At 38.7% G+C, this 26102-nt stretch overlaps 1 protein-coding gene across 3 annotated transcripts in view; it reads right to left on the reverse strand.

Moving 5' to 3' along the window:
• Positions 1-1098: 1098 nt before the first annotated feature.
• The window catches only part of CCDC141 (coiled-coil domain containing 141), a 191148-nt gene continuing 166144 nt past the window's right edge, over positions 1099-26102 (reverse strand). The window contains exons 20-24 of one of the 3 annotated variants that reach the window (XM_019799234.2): positions 25443-25626; positions 22815-22927; positions 18526-18639; positions 3759-4603; positions 1099-1394 (exon numbers count right to left, since the gene is read on the reverse strand). In XM_019799234.2, coding sequence (XP_019654793.2) covers positions 1127-1394; positions 3759-4603; positions 18526-18639; positions 22815-22927; positions 25443-25626 — 1524 coding nt within the window. In that variant the 3' untranslated portion in view covers positions 1099-1126. Of the gene's footprint in view, positions 1395-3758; positions 4604-18525; positions 18643-22814; positions 22928-25442; positions 25627-26102 lie in introns of all 3 variants that reach the window. The other 2 variants (XM_011224427.3, XM_019799235.2) reach the window with 2 other exon arrangements.

The raw sequence follows: 26102 nt of genomic DNA on the forward strand, positions 1-26102 counted from the left end.
ATGTAATCTTAAGAAATTAGAAAGGAATTTAAGTTCCATTTCATAAAACATCACCTTCCCACACGGGAAAGGTTGGAAATCACAGACTAATACCCCTCCTTTAATATTCTAAAGAAAAAGCATCTGAACAAAAAAAGTGGGCAGGAGACAGTGTGACGATAAGTTGCAACAAACAATATAATTACCTTCAGCCTTCATAGAATGCTTTCCATTTTCCCAATCTTTATAAGACATGAAATGAAAACTCTCAATTGCCCGAGAGGTAGATGATGAACCCATTTTCCAAATGGGAAACTGAGGCATTGAGATGTCTTTCCCACAGGCCGCAAAAAATGGTCAGCCGCAGAATCAAGAGAAGATGCCGGAGGAACAGGTTGCCGTTGTGTACGTGTGGCTGCCCAAGTGACCGTGGCCGACCGGAGTTATGTTGGTCCATCTGCAGCCTGTGCTCCATTTCGCTCTATGACAGGTACAGCTGATGGAAGTTTGAAACTCCATCTGAAGTTGACAGCACCTCTATTTGCCATTGTCAAGCCCGTGAGATCAACATGAGGAATGATTTTTTTTACAGTGGCCTCCTCGGACTTAGGAAGGTAAGCGAGGTTGAAACTACATAGAATGTATTTCAATAAATGAGATCAAGACATGAAGCACAATGAAAGGACAGCTTATGCGATAAGGTAAATTACAGCTTCACTGCAATGTTTCTACTGTTATTCTACGGAGACATTTATGAGTACAATTGAAAATAAATTATTAAACAATTGGATTTGAAATTTAACTCACATCTCTCTGCTGATGTGAGCCTTGATATACATGCTCTTAAATGAGGAGGGAATAAACATAGTGTAATTTTACTGGGCTTTATATTGAGCACATCTTTTTCTAGAATACAAAAATGTATGCTTTTCCACTGCTAAGAATTTACCAAGCTCCTCAAATACACTAAAACACTAAAGAAAGTGTGATTATTTTGCTGAGTTTGGTATTAGCCAAACAAACAACATGGCTAGAATGGGGGTACACTTGAGGAGAGATGCAGGAAGATGGGGGAGATGCAGGAAAATAACCGCAGTGTTGTTCTTTACACTCGTGAGAATGACGACCAAGAGTGCCAACCCCACAGTTACTGTGCGAGGACCCAGTACATTAGGGACACACTAATATAGATGACACACAGTGTTACCCAGTTTATTCTTGTGATTGGCGGCCTGTGGTTACCTGTCACATGGAGGATGACATTGGAAGAGAGAATGCCACTAGAGTTTTGGGCCCGAGCCACATAGAGGCCTGCGTCTGCCTCACATACCTTCGGAATGAACACCGAATGTCTTGTCTCCTTGTGTAAAACCTGTAAGTGCCCATCTGCAGACAATTTCTGGCCCTTCTTGTACCTGAAGCAGAGAGTCAGTTTTTAAAGTCAGAATCACTGTATATTCACATCATTTCCAAGCTCTAAAAGCCATTGCAAACAAGCCCTTTGCCATTGCACTACTGTCTCTCTAGTATTAGCAGGAACTTTGCAGCTACCATAGATCCCAATGGTGCCACTCATCCTTCAAGCAGAGGTTGGAGACTTGTGGCCTGAGAAGTGCTTGATCGGGTCAGACCATATTTTTCAAAAAATTGAATTTTTCGACAAAATTGAACAGTTGGATTATTGTACATGAAAATTCAGATACCCAACTATTCTTAAAAAAACAAAAAAACAAAAAAACAGAGTGCTTGGCTGGGTCAGTTGATTGAGCAGCTGACTCTTGATTCCAGCTCAGGTCATGCTCTCAGGGTGGTGAGATCGAGCCCTGTGTGAGGCTCCGCCCTGGGCCTGGAGGCCGCTCAAGATTCTTTTTCTCCGTCTCCCTCTGTCCCTCCCCGCCCCACACCTCTCTCTCTCCCTCTCTAAGACAAACAAACAACAACAAAAAATTCCAGACCGTCTGGTCACAGAGGGCCACCATTTGCTTATGGCAACAATTACCTAGAGTGTGAAATGGCACCCCTCTATTCAGCTCGTGTCATTCTTTCAGCTGCTATGGGATTGCAGCCTGTGACTTCTGGGGATTTGTATGAGTGAGACACATCCATCTCATCATATTCACCCCAGAAGATGTGAGAATAAAAATATGCTGTTTTAGAACAAGGTACTTATACAACATTTCCTGGCAAAATGAGTTCATTTCATTTTTATGAATTAATTTCATTAGAATTATAAAAGACATTTATGTAATTGGATTATTACTGTTAATGACATGTTTCTAAAAGTTTCCCATGAACACGAATATTTAGCTGCCTCTTTTTAGAAAGTAAACAATTTATTTTGTATATTCTAGATTCTTGTCTACTTATACCCATGTTCCTTCACCTAAGAAGTAGTGAAAAAATTGAATCATTTTCTGTTCCCATTGCCTATGTGATAATTTTGCATTTTTATGAGTGTCCTAGAAATGTTTATTTCCAAGAGGTTGCCAGTTGCTAATTGAGCATAATTGTTGTAAATCCAAAAGCAAGATATTTTTTCACAATATTGTGATAATTCTTCAACAATAAATACTAACCAAGTTATTTGTTGTGTGGCTAAAACCAAGAAACACTGCAGACAACATTTTTCTTTGGGATGAACTGATATTTAATAATGAATTAAATATTTTTTAAATTCATAAATATGAAATTCCTGATCTATAAAAAAAAAACCATGCAATTGTAAAAACAATAAAATAAAACAAAAGCACAAAAACACTTGTGCTACAGTGCAGCCTCTTTCCATCATCTGAGAGACCAGAGTTTTCTTTTACATAACCAACTCACATTTCAAGCATCGTCAGTGGGCACACGCAATAGTTGAAACTGTTAATGTAATGTCTACTGAAATACTATGATAAATAAATGCTATTTTACTTATCTTAGTTTATGGATATGAATTCAGTCTCACATATTTGTAACTTTGTCCTCCGATAAATCTACTTACAGATGAAAAATTTCTAAATGTTTAGAAGTAACCCACGTAGGGAGAAAGTGAGAACTACTTTTAAAACAACAGTGTTTCAAAACCTGTGTTCTGCAGTTTACTTTCTATTAAAACAAATACGCTAAAAAATAATGATGTCTCCAGAGGGAAATCCTATTGTTCACGGCTCAGTTATTACACCACCTTTCAAAAATGGATTTATTACCTGTCACTGGGAGTAACTGTGAAAGAAATATTTTTATTCCATCTCTCACACTGAAGAAATTTATAGAAAGAAATCTTAAGTGAAACACACAAATATTACAAAAGTGATGTGTGACTCTGTCGGGAAGAGGGAAAAGATGAAATAGGTAAATGAAAGAAAAGGGGGAAAACCCAAATCTTATGTTTTTTTATCGAATATGGGATGTTAAGCTAAGAAAATGTCATGCTTATCTAGAAAAAAGCAATAGGAAAGAATTTCAACCCACAATCTTCAGAAATGTGGAATGTTAAACTAATACAAAAAAACATACCAAAAAAAAAAAAAAACCCCCCACAAAAGAGCACAGCTAAGTTGCAGTGCTTTTGGAGTTGGTTAAGTTACTATTTCCTGTGGTTTCTTTTGCTTGTTCCAGGTATTAGCCGTGCTGTGCCTACGGGGAGAGTTGGGGGATGGTGAGAGGTTGAATCATGCAGAGTTGCAGTGTTGCAGAGTATTAATCAGCTATCCCTAGCCCTTTAAGTTAGTGCACACAGAATGCTTTGCTCACTCATTCAATGTGTTTATGACTTGTCATTATAAGCTACCCACCATGTCAGTGCAGGCTCTGGAAATCCTGTTACTTCAACTTCCAAAGTCACTGGAGAACCTTCCATGACAGTTACATTAGACAGGAGCCTGGAGAAATTAGGTGCCTGGCCAGCAAGGCCGACCGCAGTGTTCTTTGCTGATGTACATTTCATCTCCTCCTGGGGGACCATTTGCCTCTGATAGGCCCGCCTGGGGCCTGATGGAAACCCAAGGCCTGAGCATGCATCCTGGGAAGCATGCAGCCTGTCTCGGGTTTTAGGGACATTATTATCAACATGCACTTTCTCCCGTGTTTCTAGCAAACTTCCCTGAGCCTGAGGGTGCTGCTGTGAAGCTCTCTCATGCACTTCACTCGGCATGCTCTCTGGATGTTTAGCACTGATTCTGCAGAAGGCAGTACTTTTTTCCAGAAATCCTTGGGAGGTTAATGGGAGCTCAGCTTTGAACTGGGAGTAAGGCCTCTCAAAATGACTTGAGAACGTTTCTCTCTTATTGCAAGCATCAGCAAAAGCAGCAGGTGGTGGAATGCCCGATTCCTGGGCCTCCCCGGGACTGCTGGGCCCAGTCTGCATCCTGTGGCTGCTCGTGTGCAGGCTGAGGGAAGGGCTGGCGCGCTCCTCCACTTCCATGTCAGTCGGGGCAAGGGGGGAGTCGGGGCTTCCTGGGAGTGGCGGCAAGGAGATGTCATTGGGTGAGACACATTCACATTCTTCTCCTGGAAGGGTGTCTGCGGGCAGGAGCCGGCCTTGGACAGCACCCGCTCTGTCAGAGGGCAGCTGCTTCAGGTGCTGCAGGTGCTGACCCTCTCCTGTTCCACTGATGGCCAAAACGCCTGCTCCCTGAGCCTTCAAAACAGAAAAGCCAAAGCTTCGGCTTAGTCACTGAGTTTTTTCCAGGTCTCAAACCATCAGATGGACAATCTGAGAAAACCTACAGCGAGTTAAAGCTTGGGGCTTTACACAAGCGGTACAGAATTTGAAATCATCGGTCTGTTTAATCTGGGCCTGGTCCCATGCCCTGACTAAGGAACTGGTAAACTGACCTCCAGTCTCTGAATGAAATGTGATAGACCTTGTGAAACAAAGGTGAGAAAGCCCTAGTTTTCATCTATAATGAAGTGGTTGAAATGGATCAGTGTCTTCCAAATCATGATCTGAGGAATGTCCTCCCACCAGCAAATTCTGCTCTGTTTTATTTGTCTACACTCAGTGGGGACACATAGTTCCTAAATCTCAGAGCCTCCCTTGTTAAGCAATCCCTCGGACCCTCCTAAGAATAACCCCTCTTTCTTTCTTAGGAAAGCTATTCTTTATTATTATTATTGTGGTAAAATACATACAACATGAAATTAACCATTCTAAGCATTTTTGAGCGTATTGTTCAAAGGCATTAAGTACACTCACATTGGTGCAACCATCTGTCATCCTTCTCCAGAACTTTTCCAACTTTCCAGACTGAAACTTTGTGCCCATTAAACAATAAATTTCCCATTCCCCCCTCTTGCCAGCCCCTCCTACTTTCTGTCCTTATGAATTTGACAACTCTATGTAGCTCATATGGAGAAAGCCATTTTTAATGACTGGTTTTATTTTCTTAAAGCCCCTTATTTTTATTCTTCTACTGAAAAGTATCTGTTGAGCGCCTGTTTCATACTAGGTACCATGCTAGGCATTGGTGAGATGAAATGAGTAAAAGTAAACCCAGTCTCTGCCCTCGGGGAGATAATAGCCTAGTGGGGGAGGTAGATATTAATGGGACAATCACACGTTATGGTCTTTCACAAGAGAACACAAGATATAAAAGAGGAACACCTGCCACTTATCATTCCATGCCATGTGAAGTGCAGGTCATGCTAGGAGACCGTGAACAGCATTACTTCACCTCCCGCTTATGCTGATCTAGTATTTCTGCCCACTGATCCACGTCCATCTCTGGTTTCAGAAGATGCTCAAATATCCTTTCTGGCATAGACTCAAAAGAGCATTGAAGCTGAAAGGGGTCTCATCTATCTCAACCTGTTGTTTTACATCTACTTTTCCTTTTCCTTTTCTTTTTTTTTTTTTTTTTTTTGCCTTTCCTCAGTATTTGGGTGCATTTTTACTTACTTAGCAATTACCAGGTTTTGTCCCATTGCTGCTGGTTGCACATAAGCAAGTGAGGTCTTGCCTTGACTTTGAGTTCTTAATTTTAGATCATTGCCCTGCCCCTGACATATACTTTATAAATAATTTTTGAGAAAAAATGTGTTTTCAGGTTGGAGATCAGAAGCAAAAACACAACAATGTTTCTTCTACTCCTCAAGAGATATGAATTATACTCAGAGTAAGCATAAGCATAGCTTTAGAGAAAGTGGTTTCCTTTAGCCATTTAGCACAAGTTTACATTCTGGTTCTAAAAGCAAGCCAGAAGTTTTAAAAAGTCCTTGTTATTTAAAAAAAAAAATTACTACATAAGCACATAGCCAGTAGGAAATGCCCCTCCTTCTTTTGGTTTTCCTACTTCGGCTTAGCTCTGCCTTTATTTTCTTTTTCATGGGGACTTTGATCCAACTTCCTGTTCAGTCTAGGAAATCTCTGTGACACTCTGGTAGCCTCTGTTTGAACGCTTTTTCTGAAAAGGTGTTTTCTTTGAAAAGAATTTTGTACTTTACTTGTGTTAAGAATGTCTTCCTATATTTAGCAAAGATATGCCTTCACTCAGTATCCAAGAATGGATCTGAATTGGCCCTCCTACAACGACATAGATGTCTAACTGCTCTCCTCTTTTAACAGCCTTTTAAGAATTTGGAGAATTGGTGCCACAACCTCTCAGTCTCTTTCATTTACTAAAACCTCCAGGTCTTCATCTGCCTTGACTCTAGGACTTTTATCATCCTGGTCACCTTTTGGGAAGTCCCACTCCTACTGGGCTATAAGCTCCTTCACAGCAGGGTGATTTGTTGATTTGAGGGTCATCCATGGCCAGGCAACTTCTTAATGACTTCTTTGGATAACCTATGTCTCTCCAGAGAAGAATAATATTTAAGAATTGTCTGAAAATTTGCAACAAGCTTAGGAGAGAAGCTTGAATAAAAATCCAGTCTAGTCTCCTCACTCCTCCCTCCCTTTAGGGGAGGAAATGACTCAACCAACTGTCGGTTCAGACTGAACATGCTCAACTCTGACTTTTTGAGGCCTCTCTTGTGGATCTGCCTTCCAGCAAATGTGTGTATTCGCACTGGCTTTAAAGTCTGAAAAGCCCTGTACAGAAAGCCTGTGGTTGTCTAGCTGTGCACCCAAGTGTCGGGGTAGACAGTTTATCCAAATCAGGGATGAAGTTTTAGGAAGCCCCCTAGAAAAGTCCAAGGGATGTTCTCTAAGCCAGCTTTTACTAGTGATTGATTCCTGACTCCTGTGCCTTTTGTTCAGATGGTGCCAAACTCAGAAGGGAACCAAGGAATATTATTTTTTTTTTTACCCCCTACAATTCCTAAAGGAGAAAAATACTGTCCACAGAAAATAACACTACCAGATAATTTTTACTGACAATAAGAGAGAGGGAGTGTTATCAAATCTTTTTCTAGAAACATTTCAATTTATTAATGCTCCCCCTAAATATGTTTATTTCCAGGATTTATTTACTTTCAGATGGGAACTAATCAGTGGACCAACATCTCCTTGATCTATACGATATATTTTTGTTAAAGTGACGCTATTAGTTCTTTTTTTGTTTCTATAAGAACCAGATGTGATTATTGATTCATACTGAACTTTTAACCTGCTAAAATTTTCTACCTTCTCTATTAATGCCATTGACAAAATTGTTGAACACTGCAGAGTTTAGGACAAAGTCAGATGTCTCCCTAAGGCAAGGCACACAGTCTTCCCGGTTGACACTGTTGTACTACCTAACATTCTTGGAGCATTTATAACCTGACCAAACTCATTTAGTTCACATCTTTCCACCTACTGTAAGAGGAGATCATGAATGTGTTTATCAAATGACTTTTTGAAATCACAATAAATTTTGCCTATAGCACTAACCTAGAATTATCCATTAAAAAATCATCTCACAAAGCAAAATAAGATGAATTTAATACAATTTTTCCTGAGTCAATCCATGTTGGCTCCTGGCACTTCTGCCTTTATTCTCAAAAGCAAATAAGCCTTCAGTTTTTAAGTCATTATAGAATTTTACAAAAATTCCTTTTTAATTAATTAATTTTTAAAGTTCAAATATAATTAGCATTCAGTGTTATATTAGTAATGCATTGTATGGTAAGAGATGGTAGCTACACTTGTGGTGAGCACAGGATAACATATAGACTTGTTGAATCACTATGTCGTACACCTGAACAACAGTACTTCAACTTAAAAAAAACAATAAATTATAAAGCAAATGATAAAAAGTACCTACAATAAATATTTTTGATGCTGCCAACTGTAATTAAGCATTATTACTATGTGCCATTATTTTTTTCTTTTTTACAGCAATGTAATTTATCCAGGCAGGTGGATCCAGACAACTTTCTCTGTGCGGTGAGAGAGTATTGATTAACCTGTGGGTCTTATGTTCTACTCCATCTGAGCAATTGACCCCCCCATATTAGTCTGGTTCTAAGTCTGTGGGGGGAGTTAAGTAACTGATTCTTAAATTTTTAAATTGTCTTCTCTATGATATGTTACCTCCAAACTGGACTCTCAGATAATGTATATTGAAGAGAACTTTGAAAACATAAATTTGTTTTATATTATTTGCTCTTCTTGGCATGCAGCAACAAAATATCACTGTGCGGTGGAGGAATGATGCCTTCATTGACTGTGTGTCCCTGGCTCTGAGTCACACACGAGAGGATTGCTATACCTCCTTGCAAAAATGATTGATTCTATGTAAGTATGTAGTTTAAATGAGCTCAGTTCAGAAAAGGCTTCCAAATTCCCTGCTTTTGTTGGCAGTATTTTCAACCTATGAGAATTAACTAGTACACCTGAATTTTAAACTGGTAAATCATTTCCCAGCTATCATTTCCTTTGTGGCCCAGGAAAGCCCCTAACTTACAGCTCGTTTATTTGCAGCAGTTCCTTGCTCTCCTTTGGTCTTGGGGAAAAAGTTAACATGTCTGAAATTCAGGAGAATGGGGCTGCCGGCCCAGTTCTGACATTTCTTTCTGGGATTTGTGGAGGGCAAAATATTTGCTCTCTTTTAGTCTCAGTTTCCTCAACTGTACAATGAGATTTGATCATATGATTGTTAAATCCCTTCTAGCACTTGAATGCTGTAACTCTAAATGTGGGCATTGCAAGCCTGCATCCTCTACTGAATAGTTCTGTGATTTTGTGGGAGTCTCTTTATATTCTGGGCGTCCATTTAACCTGAGGAGTTTTCAGATATTACTATGGATTTAGCTACAGTGCTCACCTTGGAAGTAAAATACCATCACTAATCTGTCAGCAGTGCAACGGTCACTGCATTTACTAAATTGCCTAATTCCACCTGCTGCATTTGGGGGTTTGAAAAATGAAAAGCACTTTATTAACTCCAAGAAAAAATCCTGTGATGAATATATTCTTTAATAGTCTGGTGGAATTGTTCTTTTTTTTAAAGTTTTTATTTAAATTCCAGTTAGTTAACATACAGTGTAATATTAGTTTCAGGTATAAAATATAGTAATTCAGCACCTCCTGGAGCTCGTCACAACAAGTGTACTGGTTAATACCATCACCTAGTTCACCCATCCCTTCCCCCCCCAATCATCAGTTTGTTCTCCATAGTTAAGAGTCTGTTTCTTGGTTTGCCCCCCCCTTTCCCCCTTATGTCCTTAAATTCCACATATGAGTGAAATCATATGGTATTTGTCTTTCTCTGACTGATTTAGTTCATCTAGCATAATACTCTAGCTCCATCCATATCCTTGCAAATGGCAAGATTTCATTCCTTTCTATGGTTGAATAATATTCCATTATATAATATATATTTGCATAGGTATACATATATTAGGTATATATGTATATACATGTATATGCATGTATATATACATGTACATATATGAGTATACATGTATATGTATGTGTATATATGTATACATATTATATATATACAAACCACAACTTCTTTATCCACTCATCAGTCGATGGACACTTGAGCTATTTCCATAATTTGGCTATTGTAGACAATGCTGCTATAAATATGGGGGTGCATGTATCCCTTTGAATTAGTATTTTTGTATTCTTTAGGTAAATACCTGATAGTGCAATTACTGGATTGTAGGGTAGTTCTATTTTTAACTTTTTGAGGAATGTCCATACTGTTTTCCAGAGCAGCTCCACTGGTTTTCATTTCCACCAATAGTGCAAGGTGGGGGGTTCCCTTTCTCTGCATCCTTGCCAACACCTGTTGTTTCCTGTGTTGTTAATTTTGGCCATTCTGACCCGTGTGAGGTGATATCTCATACTAGTTTTGCTTTATATTTCCCTGATGATCAGTGATGCTGCACATCTTTTCATGTGTCTGTTGACCATCTGTATGTCTTCTTTGGAAAAATGTCTATTCATGTCTTCTGCCCATTTCTTAACTGGATTATTTGTTTTTGGGGTATTGAGTTTGGTAAGTTCTTTATATATTTTGGATACTAACCCTTTATCAGATATGTCATTTGTGATTATCTTCTCCCATTCCGTAGGGTACCTTTTAGCTTTGCTGATTGTTTCCTTTGCTGTGCAGAAGCTTTTTATTTTGATGAAGTCCCAGTTGTTTATTTTTGCTTTTTTTCCCTTGCTTCAGGAGACATATCTAGAAAGAAGATGCTATGGCTGACGTCAAAAAGTTACTGCCTGTGTTCTTCCCTAGAATTTTAATGGTTTCCTATCTCACATTTAGGTCTTTCATCTGTTATGAATTTATTTTTGTGGATGGTGTAAGAAAGTGGTCCAGTTTCATTCTTTTGCATGTTGCTTTCCAGTTTTCCCAACACTGTTTGTTGAAGAGACTATCTTTTTCCATTGGATATTCTTTCCTGCTTTGTTAAAGATTAATTGACCATATAACTATGGGTTCATTTCTGGGTTTTCTATTCTGTTCTGTTGATCTATCTATTTTTGTGCCAGTATCATATTGTTTTGATACTACAGCTTTGTACTGTAACTTGAAGTTTAGAATTGTGATGCCCCCAACTTTGCTTTTCTTTTTCAAGGTTGCTTTGGCTATTTGGGTCTTTTGTGGTTCCATACAAATTTTAGGATTGTTTGTTCCAGTTCTGTGGAAAATGCTATTGGCATTTTGATGGGGATTGCATTAAATCTGTAGATTACTTTGGGTAATATAGACTTTTTTTTTTTTTGTTACATAGGCTCCACACCCAACATGGAGCCCAATGCAGGGCTTGAACTCACAACCCTGAGATCAAGACCTGAGGGAAATCAAGAGTTGGATGCTTAACTGACTGAGCCACCCAGGTACCCCAGGCAGTAGAGACATTTTAATAATATTTATTCTTCCAACTCATGAGCACAAAATGTCTTCTATTTCTTTGTGTCATCTTCAGTTTCTTTCATCAGTGTTTTATAGTTTCCAGAGTATAGGTCTTTCACCCCTTTGGTTAGGTTTATTCCTATGTTTATTATTGTATTTGGTACAATTGTAAATGGGATTGATTCCTTAATTTCTTTTTCTGCTGCTTCATTATTGGTGTATAGAAATGCAGTAAATTTCTGTGTTTGATTTTGTATTCTGCAACTTTACTGAATTCATCTATGAGTTCTAGCAGTGTTTTGGTACAGTCCTTTGGGTTTGCTATACAATGTGTCATGTCATCTGCAAATAGTGAAAGTTTGACTTCTTCCTTGCCAATTTGGATGCCTTTTATTTCTTTTTGTTGTCTGACTGCTGAGGCTACAACTTCCAGTATAATGTTAAATAACAGTGATGAGAGTAGACATCCCTGTCTTGTTCCTGACCATAGAGGGAAAGCTCTCAGTTTTTCCCCATTCAGGACAACATTAGGTTTGGGGTTTTCACATATGGCCTTTATTATAGTGAGGTATTATTCCCTCTGAACCTACTTTTTTTGAGGGTTTTATCATGAATGGATGTTGTACTTTGGCAAATGCTTTTTCTGCATCTATTGAAATGATCATTTAGTTCTTATCCTTCTTTTATTAATGTGGTGTAACACATTGATTGATTTGTGAATATTGAACCATCCTTGCAACCCAGGAATAAATCCCACTTGATCACGGTAAATGGTTTTTTTGATGTATTGTTGGATTGGGTTTCTTGTATTTTATTGAGATTTTTTTGCATCCATGTTCATCAGGGATATTGGCCTGTAGTTCTTTTTTTTAGTGGAGTCTTTTTCTGGTTTTGGTATCAGGGTCATGCTGGCCTCATAGAATAAACTTAGAAGTTTTCCTTCCTTTTCTATTTTTTTGGTAACAGTTTGAGAAGAATAGGTACTAACTCTTCTTCAAATGTTTGGTAGAATTTGCCTGTGAAGCCATCTGGCCCTGGACTTTTGTTTATTGGAAGTTTTTAGATTACTGATTCCATTTCTTTGTTGATTATCAGTCTGTTAAAGTTTTCTATTTCTTCCTGTTTCAGTTTTGGTAGTTTATATGTTTCTAGGAATTTGTCCATCTCTTCCAGGTTGTCCAATTTGTTATCATATAGTTTTTCATAATATTCTCTTATAATTGTATTTCTGTGGTGTCGGTTGTTATTTTTCCTGTCTCGTTTGTGATTTTATTTATTTGAGTCCTTTCTCTTTTCTTTTTGATAAGTCTGGCTATCCTTATCAAATTATTTTATTAATTTTTGTTAATTTTTTCAAAGAACCAGCTCCTGGTTTCATTGATCTGTTCTATTGTTTTGTTTTGTTTTGTTTTTAGTTTCTAGATCATTTATTTCTGCTCTAATCTTTATTATTTCCTTCCTCCTACTGGATTTAGGCCTTGTTTGTTGTTTGTTTGTTTGTTTGTTTGTTTTTTCCAGCTTCTTTAAGTATAAGGTTAGGTTGTTTATTTGAGATTTTTCCTGCCTTTTGAAGTAGGCTTGTATTGCTATGTACTACCTCTTAGGACCATTATTGCTGCATCCTAAAGGTTTTGGACTGTTGTTTTTTCCTTTTCATTTGTTTCCATGTATTTTTAAAAATGTCTTCTCCTGGTTGACCCATTCATTGTTTAGTAGGATGTTGTTTAACCTCCATGTATTTGCGGTCTTTCCAAATTTTTTCTTGTGTTTGACTTCCAGCTTCAGAGCATTGTGGGCAGAAAAGGTGGTATGTTTTCAATCTTTTTGTATTTCTTGAGGCCTGTTTTATGACCCAGTATGTGATCTGTTCTAGGGAATGCTCCACGTGCACTTGAAAAAAATGTGTATTCTGCTGTTTTAGGATGGAATGTTCTGAATATATCTGCTAAGTCCATCAGGTCCACTGTGTCATTCAAAAGCATTGTTTCCTTGTTATTTTCTGTTTAGATGATCTTTCCACTGATATAAGTGGGATGTTCAAGAGCCCTACTATTCTTGTATTATTATCAATTCCTTTATATTCATTATTAATTGTTTTATATATTTGGGTGCTCCCATGTTGGATGCATAAATACAATTGTTATATCTTCTTGTTGGATTGTCCACTTTATGATTATATAGTACCCTTCTTTTTCTCCTGCTACAGTCTTTGTTTTAAAGTCTAGCTTGTCTGATAAATATTGCTACTCTGGCTTTCTTTTGACATCCATTTGCATGATAAATGTTTCTCCATCCCCTCATTTTCAATCTGCAGGTATCTTTAGGTCTAAAATGAGTCTCTTGAAGGCAGCATATAATGGGCCTTTTTTTTTAAATCTATTCTGACATCCTAACTGTTTTGATTGGAAGGTTTAGCCCATTTATTCAAAGTAATTATTGATATGTATTTATTGCCATTTTATTACTTGTTTTGTCACTGTTTCTGGAGATTTTCTCTGATCCTTTCTTGTCTTTGTCATTTTTGGTCTCTCCTTTGCATCAAAGAGTCCCCTTTAATATTTCTTGCAGGGCTGGTTTAGTGGTCATGAACTCCTTTAGTTTTTTTGTTTGTTTATCTGGGAAACTCCTTAGCTCTCCTTCTATTCTGAATGATAGCTTTGCTGGACAGAATATTCTTGGTTGCATATTTTTCCCATTCAGCATGTTGAATATATCATGCCACTCCCTACTGGCTGGTCATTTTTCTGTTGAGAAATCTCCAGCTAGCCTTACGGGCTTACCCTTGTAAGTTAAGGACTTCTTTTGTCTTGCTGCTTTTAAGATTGTTTCTTTATTGCTGTATTTTGCAAATTTAATGGTAATATGTTTTAGTGTTGGCCTGCTTTCATTGATTTTGATGGGAGTTCTCTGTGCCTCCTTGATCTGGAGATCTGTCTCTTTCCCCCAAATTAGGGATGTTTTCAGCTGTTTCTTTCTTTCTTTCTTTCTTTCTTTCTTTCTTTCTTTCTTTCTTTCTTTCTTCTTCTTTCTTCTTTCTTTCTTTCAAGATTATTTCTTTATTTATTTGAGAGTGAGAGAACACAAGTTGGGAGGAGGCACAGAGCAAGAGGGAGAAGCAGTATCCCTGCTGAGCAGGGAGCCCAACATGGGGCTCAATCCTAGAAACCTGGGATCATTACCTGAGCTGAAGGCAGATGCTTAACCGACTGAACCACCCAGGTGCCCTGCTATTATTTCTGCCAATAAATTTTCTTCCCCCTTTTCTCATTCTTCTTCTGGGACTCCTATAAGATGAATATGAATGTTATTATGTTCGATGGAGTCACTGAGTTCCCTAAGTCTATTCTTGTGTTGCATAATTCTCTTTCTCTCTTTTATTCAGCTTCATTATTTTGCAGTATTTTGTCTTCTAGGTCACTAATTCATTCCTCTGCTTCTTCCAGCCTGATGTTCATTAAATCAAGCCTATTTCCAATCTCATTTATTGCACTCTTCAACTCTAATTGATTCTTTTTTAAGTCTTTTCTCTGTGAAGGGTTTCACTGATGCTTTCTTTTTTTTTTTAAAGATTTTATTTATTTGACAGAGATAGAGACAGCCAGCGAGAGAGGGAACACAAGCAGGGGGAGTGGGAGAGGAAGAGGCAGGCTCATAGCAGAGGAGCCTGACGTGGGGGCTCGATCCCATAACGCCGGGATCACGCCCTGAGCCGAAGGCAGACGCTTAACCGCTGTGCCACCCAGGCGCCCCTCACTGATGCTTTCTATTCTTTTCTCAACTGCAGTAAGTATGCTTATGATTGTTGCTTTAAATTTCCCATCAGGCATGTTACTTATATCTGTTTCACTAGATCTCTGGCCATGGCCTTATCTTACTCTTTCATTTTGGGATAAATTCTTCCATCTTCACATTTTGTCTAAGTCTCTGCCACCTTCTGTGTTAGAAAAGACATTATGTCTCCTGCTCCTGAAAGTAACAGCCTAATGAAGAAGTCATGTAGTGCCCAGTGCCTGGCACTTCAGAGAGTGTCTCTGGTGTGTGCTACATGTGCTCTGATATTGTGTTTTGGCTGCTCTATCCTTCAGGCTTGTCATCTAGAGAGGCTCTCTTGCTTGTTGTGGGCAGTGTTTGGTCCCCTGCCTGCATGTGGTGAGTTTTAACTACATGTGCTCTGGTCTGCTTGTGAAATGAAACCAGACACCACCTGCACCAGAACTGAGGCCCTGCAGAACTGTCTTGTTGGGAGACACGGTGTGGGCAGGAGTTTGCACTAGTGTTCAAGAGAGGGGCTGCTGTGCTAGGACTGAGTCAAGCTTGATTGAGAGGGGCAGTCCTGTGAAAGCACAGGGGTGTGGGACTTGGTATAAGCAAGTTAGGCAGCTAGTGTTGGCACTGCACTGCTTCCCATAGATGGCTCTCTATGCTGAGGAGTGGGGGAGGAAAAGGTGTCATCCAGTTCCTTTGTTCCTGGAGAGGCATTTCCATAAACACTGCCTCTCAGGGATTCACTCCACTCCAAGAAGAGTGAATAATCTCCCCACTGTGTGCCCCAGGTGTTTTTCAGATTGCTGTTTCCATGCTGTCTGTCCCCATGTTGTTTGCCTGCCTTCTCTCTAGGAGCAGGGCAGTGACCTCTGGGCTGTATTCCAGCCAAGCCTGCTGATCATTTAAACTCCAGGTTTTGAGCCCTGCTAGTTGCAAGAACTCACAAAATTCAGCCCCTCTTGTTTTCCAAGCCGATGTCTTTGGGGAAACGTTCTCTTGTGCATTCTCCTGTGTGCTTTTCTCTTAACATTCTTTGCATCCACAGCACCCTGCCCTCCACAACACCTAAGATCTGTTTCTCCCCTAAACCACATCTTTGTACTTCTTACCTTCTTTGATATGGCCTCTTCTCTCCCTTTAGTTGTAGGTTTATTCTGTCAGGCTTCAGGTCAATTTTTGGGATATTTAGGATGATTTGATAGTTATTTAGTTGTGTTTGTGGGACAAGAGGAACCTAGCTCTCTCCTACTCTGCTGCCATCTTCTTCTGACCAAACACTTCTGGAATTGTTCTTTCTGAGTCAAATAACTTTCCAAGGAAGATCAACACCATTTGGGTTGGACACAGAATTGGACACAATGATTCCCAGATAAGCTTTTTTTTTTTTTTTTAACTTGGTGACTTTTGATATCTGTCCATATGGTTTTTTTGGAAATAATTATATCTGACCCATTATATAAATGATAGAGACATTTAAATGGCAAATGTGATTGAGCTCTTTAAAGGAAAGATTACTGCCACCGTTTCATGTTGCTATCTGTGCCAACTGCACCAGAATGTATATGTGAAATGGTGTCAGTGAGAGTTCTTGACAGCTATCATTGTGGACCTTCACTTTTATACTAAATAACAGATGACCTTTTAATCTATATTAAAATAAAATTGATTTCTCAATGAAAATAAACCTTGCTTTTTTATTTAAAGGAATCTGTTCCTTTAATTTTTTTTCTAAGAAAAATAAATAAAAGCAAAAAAATACATATTTACCAGGTATAAATGAGTGTGTTTGCTTTGGTAGCAATGACTTTCATTTCAATTCTTAGTAAATGGATGTGGTTGACAGTGTAGATAATGTGCAGAATTTTAAAAATAAGTTGAATTTAGTATCTCTTAGAAACCTAGTTAAGAAGGGGCACCTGGGTGGCTCAGTCACTTAAGTGTCTGCCTTTGGCTAAGGTCATGATCCCGGGGTTCTGGGATCGAGCCCCACATTGGGCTCCCTGCTCAGTAGGGAGACTGCTTCTCCCTCTCCCTCTGCCACTCCCCTCTGCTTGTGCTCTCTCTCACTCACTCTCTCTAAAATAAATTAATAAAATCTTAAAAAGAAAAGAACCCTAGTTAAGAAAATGTGATGCATTGAATGTTATTCTTTACTATTTCAACTAGTTAGTCTCAATCAAGGGTGATTTTGCTCCCCAGGGAACATTTGGCAATGTTCATGGACATTACTTGGTTATAACAACTGGATGAGTATGTGCGGGGGGTGCCACTGGCATCTAGTCGATAGAGACCAGTGATGTTGCTAAATATACAATAATGCACAGGACAGCCTTCCACAACAAATAATTATCTGGGCCAAAATGTCAATAGTACTGAGATTGAGAAACACTGATATATCAATCACAGTAACCAAAGACCATTTGATGTAAGACTAGGATTCAACAAAGTGATCAAAGTTTAGCAGCTGTCCTTTGCCTCAAAGTAGAATTAAGGTTTAAATGCTTCAAGACCATCCCACAAAAAAGCCAGTTTGCATAATGATACTTGCTTTCTGGAGGTTGTATAATTGCAAGAGACCTTGACATAGATTTAACCTGTGGAAAAGATTATGGAAGGTTATATAGAAGATCTAAGAATTGTACTGACTTCAAGGAAAGACAATCTTTCTCCATGAGATAACTATAAGTGGGGAGATATTTATTTTAAATTCTCATGTCACAAGAAGTATACTTAATTAATTTGGGGGCAGTTGAAAATAATGTTGACTCTGTTCCTTCAGTTTCTTGGGAGAAAGAGAAGCACTAGAAGCAAACTTGGCAAGGCAAAAAGATAGGAGCTAATTATAGTCCAGCATCTATGAATAGAGAGTGAGCAACTTATACTGAAAATCTGTAATGATGTGATTTAAATAATGCTTTTGAAATCATGAAACATTCACATTTTGTGAATATTTGCAGTTTTTGCTACATGCTTAATTTATCTGTAATACATATCTGTAATACATAAAGTAATTAAAATATTTCTCTACTTTAGTATTTATATTTCAGTTGGATTCTATATTTTGGTGTATGTACCTGGAAATATCATCTTAGAGATAGCTTCAGTGGAATAAGACACAAGTTAATTTCATATATTAAGGTTTTCCAGTGGGTACTATAAAACAACAGAACTATAGCTTGGTGGTATGATAGAGAGAAGCCAAAGTTGAAGTTAGGATTGACTATAACAGGAAAATGGGAAAGGCAGCTACAGGTGGGAGAAACAGATGGGGTTTGGAGTGACAGTATGGTGACTGAATGGCTGTCCCAATACCACTGCACAATGCTGTGGTCCCACTGTTAAATAGGAGGTGCTCGGAGGAAAATAGCATAGGTGGAAGAAGAAGGACTAAGTAAAAGATAGAAAGGAAGTACAGGATAAGGATACTCACATTGCATGTACATTGAAAGATTTGATTCAGATAGATAAGAAGGTTTTAATTCACTTTTTTTTTCAATGAACAAGGACTCTAACCTCAAAACAAAATGAATAACTGAGATCACATAGTTTTCTTTACCTTATCCCTTTCTCCATTGAATAGTGTCTGCTTATTTCTTGCTGGTTCTTTTAGCAGGTCGATAAAATCATCATGGAAGTCTTCCAAATTCACATTTGTCTTTAAAATGTCTCCCTGCTGTACAAAACAAAGGTTAGAGAGAGCCTGGGCCAGGAAAGTTGGAGGTACAGTGCTACACAATAACCACTTGGAAGAAAACATAGGCTACTTGGAACCTTTCAGCAAATGTATTCCATAAGAGACTGACTACTCCCATGATGTGATTTATAAAATTATCTTGTCAAGCTCACAGTTCCCCATCTACCTCACTCCTTTCATAAAATTCATTGCCAGTAAAAACTGGGTGTTTAAAAGCCCTGCCAGAACAGAGTCATTATTGCAGTAGGATACACTTGCAGGAGCGCTCTCTAGAGAAAGGAATCATTGTGCATGGCAGTCTAAGTCATTAGGAAAGTCTGGGGGAGCAGTGCTGAGGAAGAGATGTCTGAAGATTTTGGTGGAGAAAAGAGGAAATCCAGAGAATTTACATAAGCAAATGTTTGGGAGACTCATGAAGAGAGGAAGAAAATAACTGAGTACGGTAAAGAAAAAAAAAAGAGAGGACAAAGGGTTCTTCCTGTGGGTGATGACATTTTGCTCCTGTAGTTCATGGAGCTGCTTTAGTCATGGAAGGACAGGGGTTTGCTGCTGGGGAGCCCCTGTGAGGGCTCAGAAGACCTTGTAAAGGTGAAAGGAGCCTCAGGTACACCAAGTTTAGGACGATGGATTATATCATACCAGAACATTCTCTATTCCACCTGGAACACGGCTGTTAGATAGGCCTTAAAGAAACAGCACACTCCTCAAAGTGCATGCACTGCTATATGGACTCAGAGAATTAACAGGGAGAGATTTAGGTTTTAGTCTACTCTAAAACATAAGCTGGTTGGTGTTAGTGGATAAGTTACTCTGCTTAAGTACACACTTGTTATCTAATTTCAAAATGGCTGCTGTTGTGGAAAGAATGCTAGATTTTGAACTGTACTTAATTCTAGATTACACCACTACTGATGGTGAGGCCCCAGGCAAAGCAATTTTTACGTTCTTTGAACTGTACCTCTAAAACAAGGAAAACGGGGCACCTAGGTGGCTCAGTTGGTTAAGCATCCAACTCTTGGTTTCAGCTCAGGTCATGATCTCAGGGTTGGAAGATCAAGCCCTGCATTGGGCTCCACACGCAACACTGAATCTGCTGGTGCTTCTCTCCCTCTGCCCCTCCCCCCTCTCATGTGCTCTCTCTCTCTCTCTTCCCCCCCAGAATAAATAAATAAATAAAATCTTCAAAATAAATAAAATAAGGAAAACAACATTTGCCTTACCACCATCATGAGGTTATTTGGAAATCACTGAAGTAATACATATGAAAAGCCTTTGTAAATCTCAAATTGTTACACAAATAGAAAGGATTATTTTCACTATTTCAGCCTTGATAGGGTTCCTGGGCCTATTTTTAATAACCCCTACAAAAGAGCCATAGCATCAACCTTAAAAACATAAAAACTAGACATTTATGCTCTCATGCAAATATCTGTACAGTATTAGTAAGCATTCTTTGACAAGCTTTTGTTCGGGCTCTAACTTGTAAGAGCCTTGTTGATGCCCATAACCCCTGCCAGAGAGGCCCTTCCTCATTTTTATATCTACCCAAATCTAACCTTTTTGAGCTACTGAATGATTCTTCTCTGTAACAATCCTTTGAGTTTTTACTACAAATGCCAGAACTCTTTCTGGAGAATTTGCTTTAGGCAAATCACAGTGTTAAATGTTGTGTGGGACCCTAATCTGAACAGAGCCATAGGGTTTCCTCAGGTGTAATCAAGTAGGTGGGTTGGGGTAGTGATGGTAGTTACATGTGATGATTATAGTAGGAAAGAACACAAGTGTTCTGGGGGATCAGAGAGGCAGGGACACAGCCTGAAAAGGAGTTGCAAAGGAGGCAACACTTGGGTTTGACTTTGAGAGATGGTAAAATCGAGATAAACAGAGAGAGAAGGTCATGTACATGAAGTCTTAGAAGTAGAAAACTCAGGAATGTGGTGAGACAGGGACCTACAATGAATATAGAAACACACTAATTTGGAAAGACACTCAGCCTCTGAACATCGGAAGGCCTTGAGTTTCAACTTTATTTGGTAAATAACGAAGAGTTTGTAGTGAAGTACTTTGAGTATAAAAACGATAATAGCATTTAGGAAGGGTATTTAGGAAGGGTAACCTAGCTAGAGTGTATAACTAGGAGGCTTCTGACTAAAGCAAAAGAGAATCCAAGTGATGGGTTGAAAATGAGAAAAAGGTGGGGTGCCTAGATGGCTCAGTCGTTAGGCCTCTGCCTTCAGCTTGGGGTGTGATCCTGGGTCCTGGGATTGAGCCCCGCATCGGGCTCCCTGCTCCACTGGGAGCCTGCTTCTTCCTCTCGCACTCCCCCTGCTTGTGTTCCTCTCTCTCTGGCTGTCTCTCTCTCTGTCAAATATATAAATAAAATCTTAAAAAAAAAAAAAAAGGAAAAGAAAATGAGAAAAAGAGGGTGCAATCCTGACTAAGGGGTGTGAAATGAATGGGGAATGAGGAAGTGGGCAGAGGGAGTGGCAAGAGCTTTTAGAAAAATGGCCATGAAGGTGAAAAGCAGACAGGGATAAGACAGTAAATTTTGGGGACGCCTGGGTGGCTCAGTCTTTAAGTGTCTGCCTTCAGCTCCGGCCATGATCCCAGCATTCTGGGATTGAGACCCGCATCGGGCTCCCTGCTCAGCGGGAAGCCTGCTTCTCCCTCTCCCCCTCCCTTTGCTTGTGTTCCCTCTTTTGCTCTCTCTATCTGTCAAATAAATAAATAAAATCTTAAAAAAAAAGTAAATTTTGTTAATTGGATCTCACTTGCAGGTGTACAACAGAAACGGGAGGGCCGTGTAGGTAATAAAGAGCAAAGAGTCAGAGGAAACAGTGCCTTGGAAGTCAGGGGAAGAAACAGATCCTTAGAGGCTTGGGTGGAGCTGGAGAAGAAATGACTGTTGTTAGAAAACATAATATGCATATGGCACATTCATACATTACTGGTGGCATTCAAATATAAAATGTTTATGGAATGTAATTTAACATATGTATATTAGAAACATTAACAACTTCATGCTCATTTACCTCAATCTCTGGAAAGTTTATGTGTAGGGAACAATACAAGAGAAAAAAAAATCTTTATGTGCGAAGATGTTCATTGCAGTGTTATATAAAATGGTAAAAAAGTTGAAAATCTAGTTTCTTAAGGAGTAAAGATAATTTGGTCACCCACTCACTATTTTGAATGGACTGTGTTCAAATTTATGACATGGAAATTCATACAGAAAAAATGGTTGCTAGAAATATAATTCTTCTGTGAACTATAAGAGCATCCTTATATCTCGATACCAACAACGATCACAATAATTATGAGTGTCTTCACATTTCGAATCTTTGGGTTACTGTGTGATTAGGTTCCCCTATTCACTCCATTGTACAGACCAAGAAACTGAGATGCAAAGAGATGAAGTAATTTACCCCAAATCCCAAATCCAATAATTTGGAGAATTGGTATTCCTCTGCAGCTGTGTTTTATTCTAAAGCCTATGCTCTTAATTACCTCCCTATTCTCTCCATCCTAAGTAACCAGTTCTTTCAGCCAGTCATTAGAACAGTACTAATGAAGCTAGTTTTCACAAAATACAGACAAAACAATATAGGCATTTCTCTCCTTAACTGGATTTGCCTAGGCATTAGACATCAACATATTTTCTTTCTATTCTTTATTCCATCAACTTTTATTTCATGAAGGATGCTAATGATTAGTTTAATACTTCCACGAAGCTAAATGTTCAATAAATATAATACCTGAAGATTTAGTTTTATTTTCTCTGGGGCCACAATTTGGAAGGGAAAAAACCTTCCATTTATTATTTGGGAATGAAAACATAAGGCTACTTAATACAGACTTTACTTTGATTTTAATGGCACACATTTATCCTTTAGGATGTGATCCATGAAAATGTAAATGAGACACCTTAATTGTGTTTAGCCCTCCTTCCCAGCAATATTTTTCTCTGCAGTGATGGAAAAGAAACAGAATTAATTAACAGAAACACCCAGATAATTATGTTAGAAAGCTGTGAAACAAATGTGCACATTATGTCCCTTGAGAGTTTCTATTAGAACATCTTTGCACTAGAAGACACTTATCAACACATTTTTATTTATATCACTTGAAAATACATATTCTGAAGAAATTACCTTCAGCTTTTCTTCAAGCTCTGTGAGAGAGACACATAATTCAGTGATAGATTCAAGAACCTCTTTGTGTTTTGCCACTATTTTCTCAGCGTATTTCTGTCCTTCTTCAAAACCTGGGGAGGAGAAGGGACAAAAAACTATTTCTGAGGTCAAATCCTTATCAGAGAAAAAAAAAAAATCCCAGGCATTAATTCACCTCCCCAGTGTCTGGTGTAAAGGCTGGTAGACAGTAGGCGCTACCACGGAGCGAGTGCTTATTATTTGACTATGACTAAGCACTTTATATGCCTTAATGTAATTCTCCTTGGATTCTCTAGGCTCTAGTGCATTTTGCAAATGAGGAAACTGAGGCTGAGGGCCTCTTTAGGTTACCCAGACAGTGACTGCAGGAGCAAGGATTTGAAACCGGGAATACAGACTTCACAATTTAGACTAAGCTATATTTCACGTTGTCACGGGCTGAATTATGCCTCCCTCCAGAATTCGTATGTTGAAGCCTCAATCCCCACTATCTCAGAATGTTATCACTTTGGAGATAAGATCTCTAAAGAGGTGATTAAGTTAAAATGAGGCCCTGAGGATGAGGCCCTAATCCAATGTGACTGGAACCCACTAGTATAAGATAAGGGAGAGACACCAGGGCCAGCGTGTGCACTGAGGGATGCCCATGTGAAAACAGCAAAAAGACAGCCAGCTGCCAGCCAGGGAGAGAAGCCTCCGGCGACACCAATCCTGTCAGCACCGTGATCTTGTGATCTTGGACTTCCAGCCTCCAGAACTGTGAGGAAATGAATTTCTCCTGTTTCAGCTGTCCAGTCTATGGTATTTTGTGATGTTAACCCTAGCAAACCAATACACACTTTTCATACTTTTCCTACGGCATTTACTGTAACATGACTTCTAGGTCTAGGCTGTGGATTCTTGAATGAAGGAACTAAGTTTTTTTTGTCTTTATTTCAGCCACACCTCCTCACACATAATTGGTACTCAAAAAATTTTTTTGAGATAAATTTATTTCCATTACAGTTCTGGGTCCAGTGGTGCTTGGGGGGCCTGTAAGAGTTACTACAATATTCCTAAAGCTTCTTACTTATTGCAAATTCTAAAAATTGCATAGCTTCCATACTGAGCAGATGAAGATTCATGCCATTTATTTGTCCAAGGTTTTCACTCAGTGATTCATTTATTCATCGCATATTTGTTAAGCACTTAGTATGTATCATGGAGCAGTAAACTATCAGATAAAATCCCTTCTCTCGTGGAGCTTACACTCTGGTGTAAAAGCCAGACAACAGACAAAAAACTATACAACCTGTCGGTTGGTGACAAGGGCCAGGAACACAGACAAAGTGGGTTGCAGGCTATGCATGAAGGGAAGGGAATTTAACTAATGTCCATCTTTGTGAGTACTTACTGTGTCCTGAAATTGAAGAGGCACTCAAATACAGTGACAAAACATGCTTCCCTTGCCCTCAAGGAGCTTATGGTCCATAGAGAAGACAGATGAACAAGTAATTTCGCTATAGTGTGGAACGTACCAAAACAGAGGGAACCATGCACAGTGCTGTGGAAGCAGAGGGTGCTCACAATTTTATAGTACACTTCTACAGTAACTACAGTAAAAGTGAGACATCACAGTGCTTTTCATTAATTTTTCAATCTATATTTTATTATTTTTATGTTTCTTTTTCCCTTAGAAAAGCATCAATTTATTCTCAATAATTTAATATTAGGTAGTACAGTATATATGGTTCTACACATTTTTATGGCTATCCACGGATAGAGATTTAAATCACATGAGAAAATATCCACCTGGCAGCAATGTGGGCAGCCAGCTGAAGCATTTGTGACACCCGTTGTGGTCTTCTTTCTGAGCTAGGTTTGCCTGGCCACTGGGAACTACCCTTGGTCTACAGGAATAGTATCAGGGGATTCATGAAACTTATTCCTCAGCACCCCCAAGGGCTGTCATCACCCAGAGGGTTTCTTAAATGAGGGCCTCCTTTAGAAAGACTCCTGAGACTGACAACCATATTATCTTTCCTGGTCATGGAGAAGAGAAAAGCAGAAGCAGTGAGATGATAATTTGAGTTCTCTTATTTATTCCACAAGGGAGAGGAAGGTAAGGGAACAGTTCCTTAAATCCTCTAACCAAACCATCTGTTTCTTAAAACCACAAACCACACCCCTCATAGAAATATGAGGGCTGTAGACGTCAATTTTAGCTTAACACCCACTTAAAGTATTATGGGAATTTTGCATGGTTTTCAAGAAACACCCTTGTGGAAATGAGGGTGGTTTTTTTGTTTTTTTGTTTTTTTTGGTTTACATAAACTGAGCATTGTTCTGGTTTTATTACCCTGGGGATGATCAACTGGAAGAGCAGAGAAAAGAGAACAAAGAAGGAGGGTTTACAAAAGATAGTTAAAATCCAAAGGCTTCCATTCCTGTGGGCAGAAGTTCCTTCCTCTATTCCCTACTGTTTACTTTGTAGAAACAGAGTCTCTTGCCTGAGTAATTGCTGTAGTGAGGACCCTGAGGGCTTGCCATGCTCTGCTTTCTGCTGGGTTAGGTTCACCATAGATTTGTTCAACCGCAAATTGCTGGATATTTTAAAAGAGACCTCACCATATAAGCGCTGAGCTAGGTCACTGATCTCCTGAATCCTTTCTTCTTGCTGAGGCACTGAGGGCATGATATACTTATTGAACTGCTGGTGGAGAATTTCCACAGCTTCCTTTGTCGTGCACTCTGTGGAATATTTTCCAACTCTTACAACTGTGGCACTTGCATCTTCATACCAAAAGTGACACTAAATTAAAATGGGATAAAACATAGATTAAAGAGACACCATCCTTCTAAATTTCTTCATTTTGACCACTGGAGTATCAAATTTCAATTTCCTCAAACTTTATAATCACATTAGTTTGAACTTTCTAAGTCATAATAAGGAAAATGTCAAAATATGATCATAGGCTTGTGCACTAGGGTGTTAGAGTTAGATAAGAAAATAAAAGTATGGAAAATCATTTGATTTTCCTGCCTTCTTAGATTTGCCTGAAATATACTTCTTAAGAATACTGCAGACTTACAAGAACAGGAAATAAAAAAAGCATATGGCACTAAAAGGAATTCAAACATCAGCTAAAAGAAAAAGAAAAAAGCCCAAATATACAAAATCTTGCCTAAATAATTGAAATAATTAACACTACATGGATAAAGTACTTCATGATTAACACTCTAATAAATAAATTCTCTTTTAAGAATGAGATTTAGTTACCGGGTTGA

This window comes from Ailuropoda melanoleuca, chromosome 2 (genome assembly GCF_002007445.2).
Source record: "Ailuropoda melanoleuca isolate Jingjing chromosome 2, ASM200744v2, whole genome shotgun sequence".
NCBI lineage: Eukaryota > Metazoa > Chordata > Mammalia > Carnivora > Ursidae > Ailuropoda > Ailuropoda melanoleuca.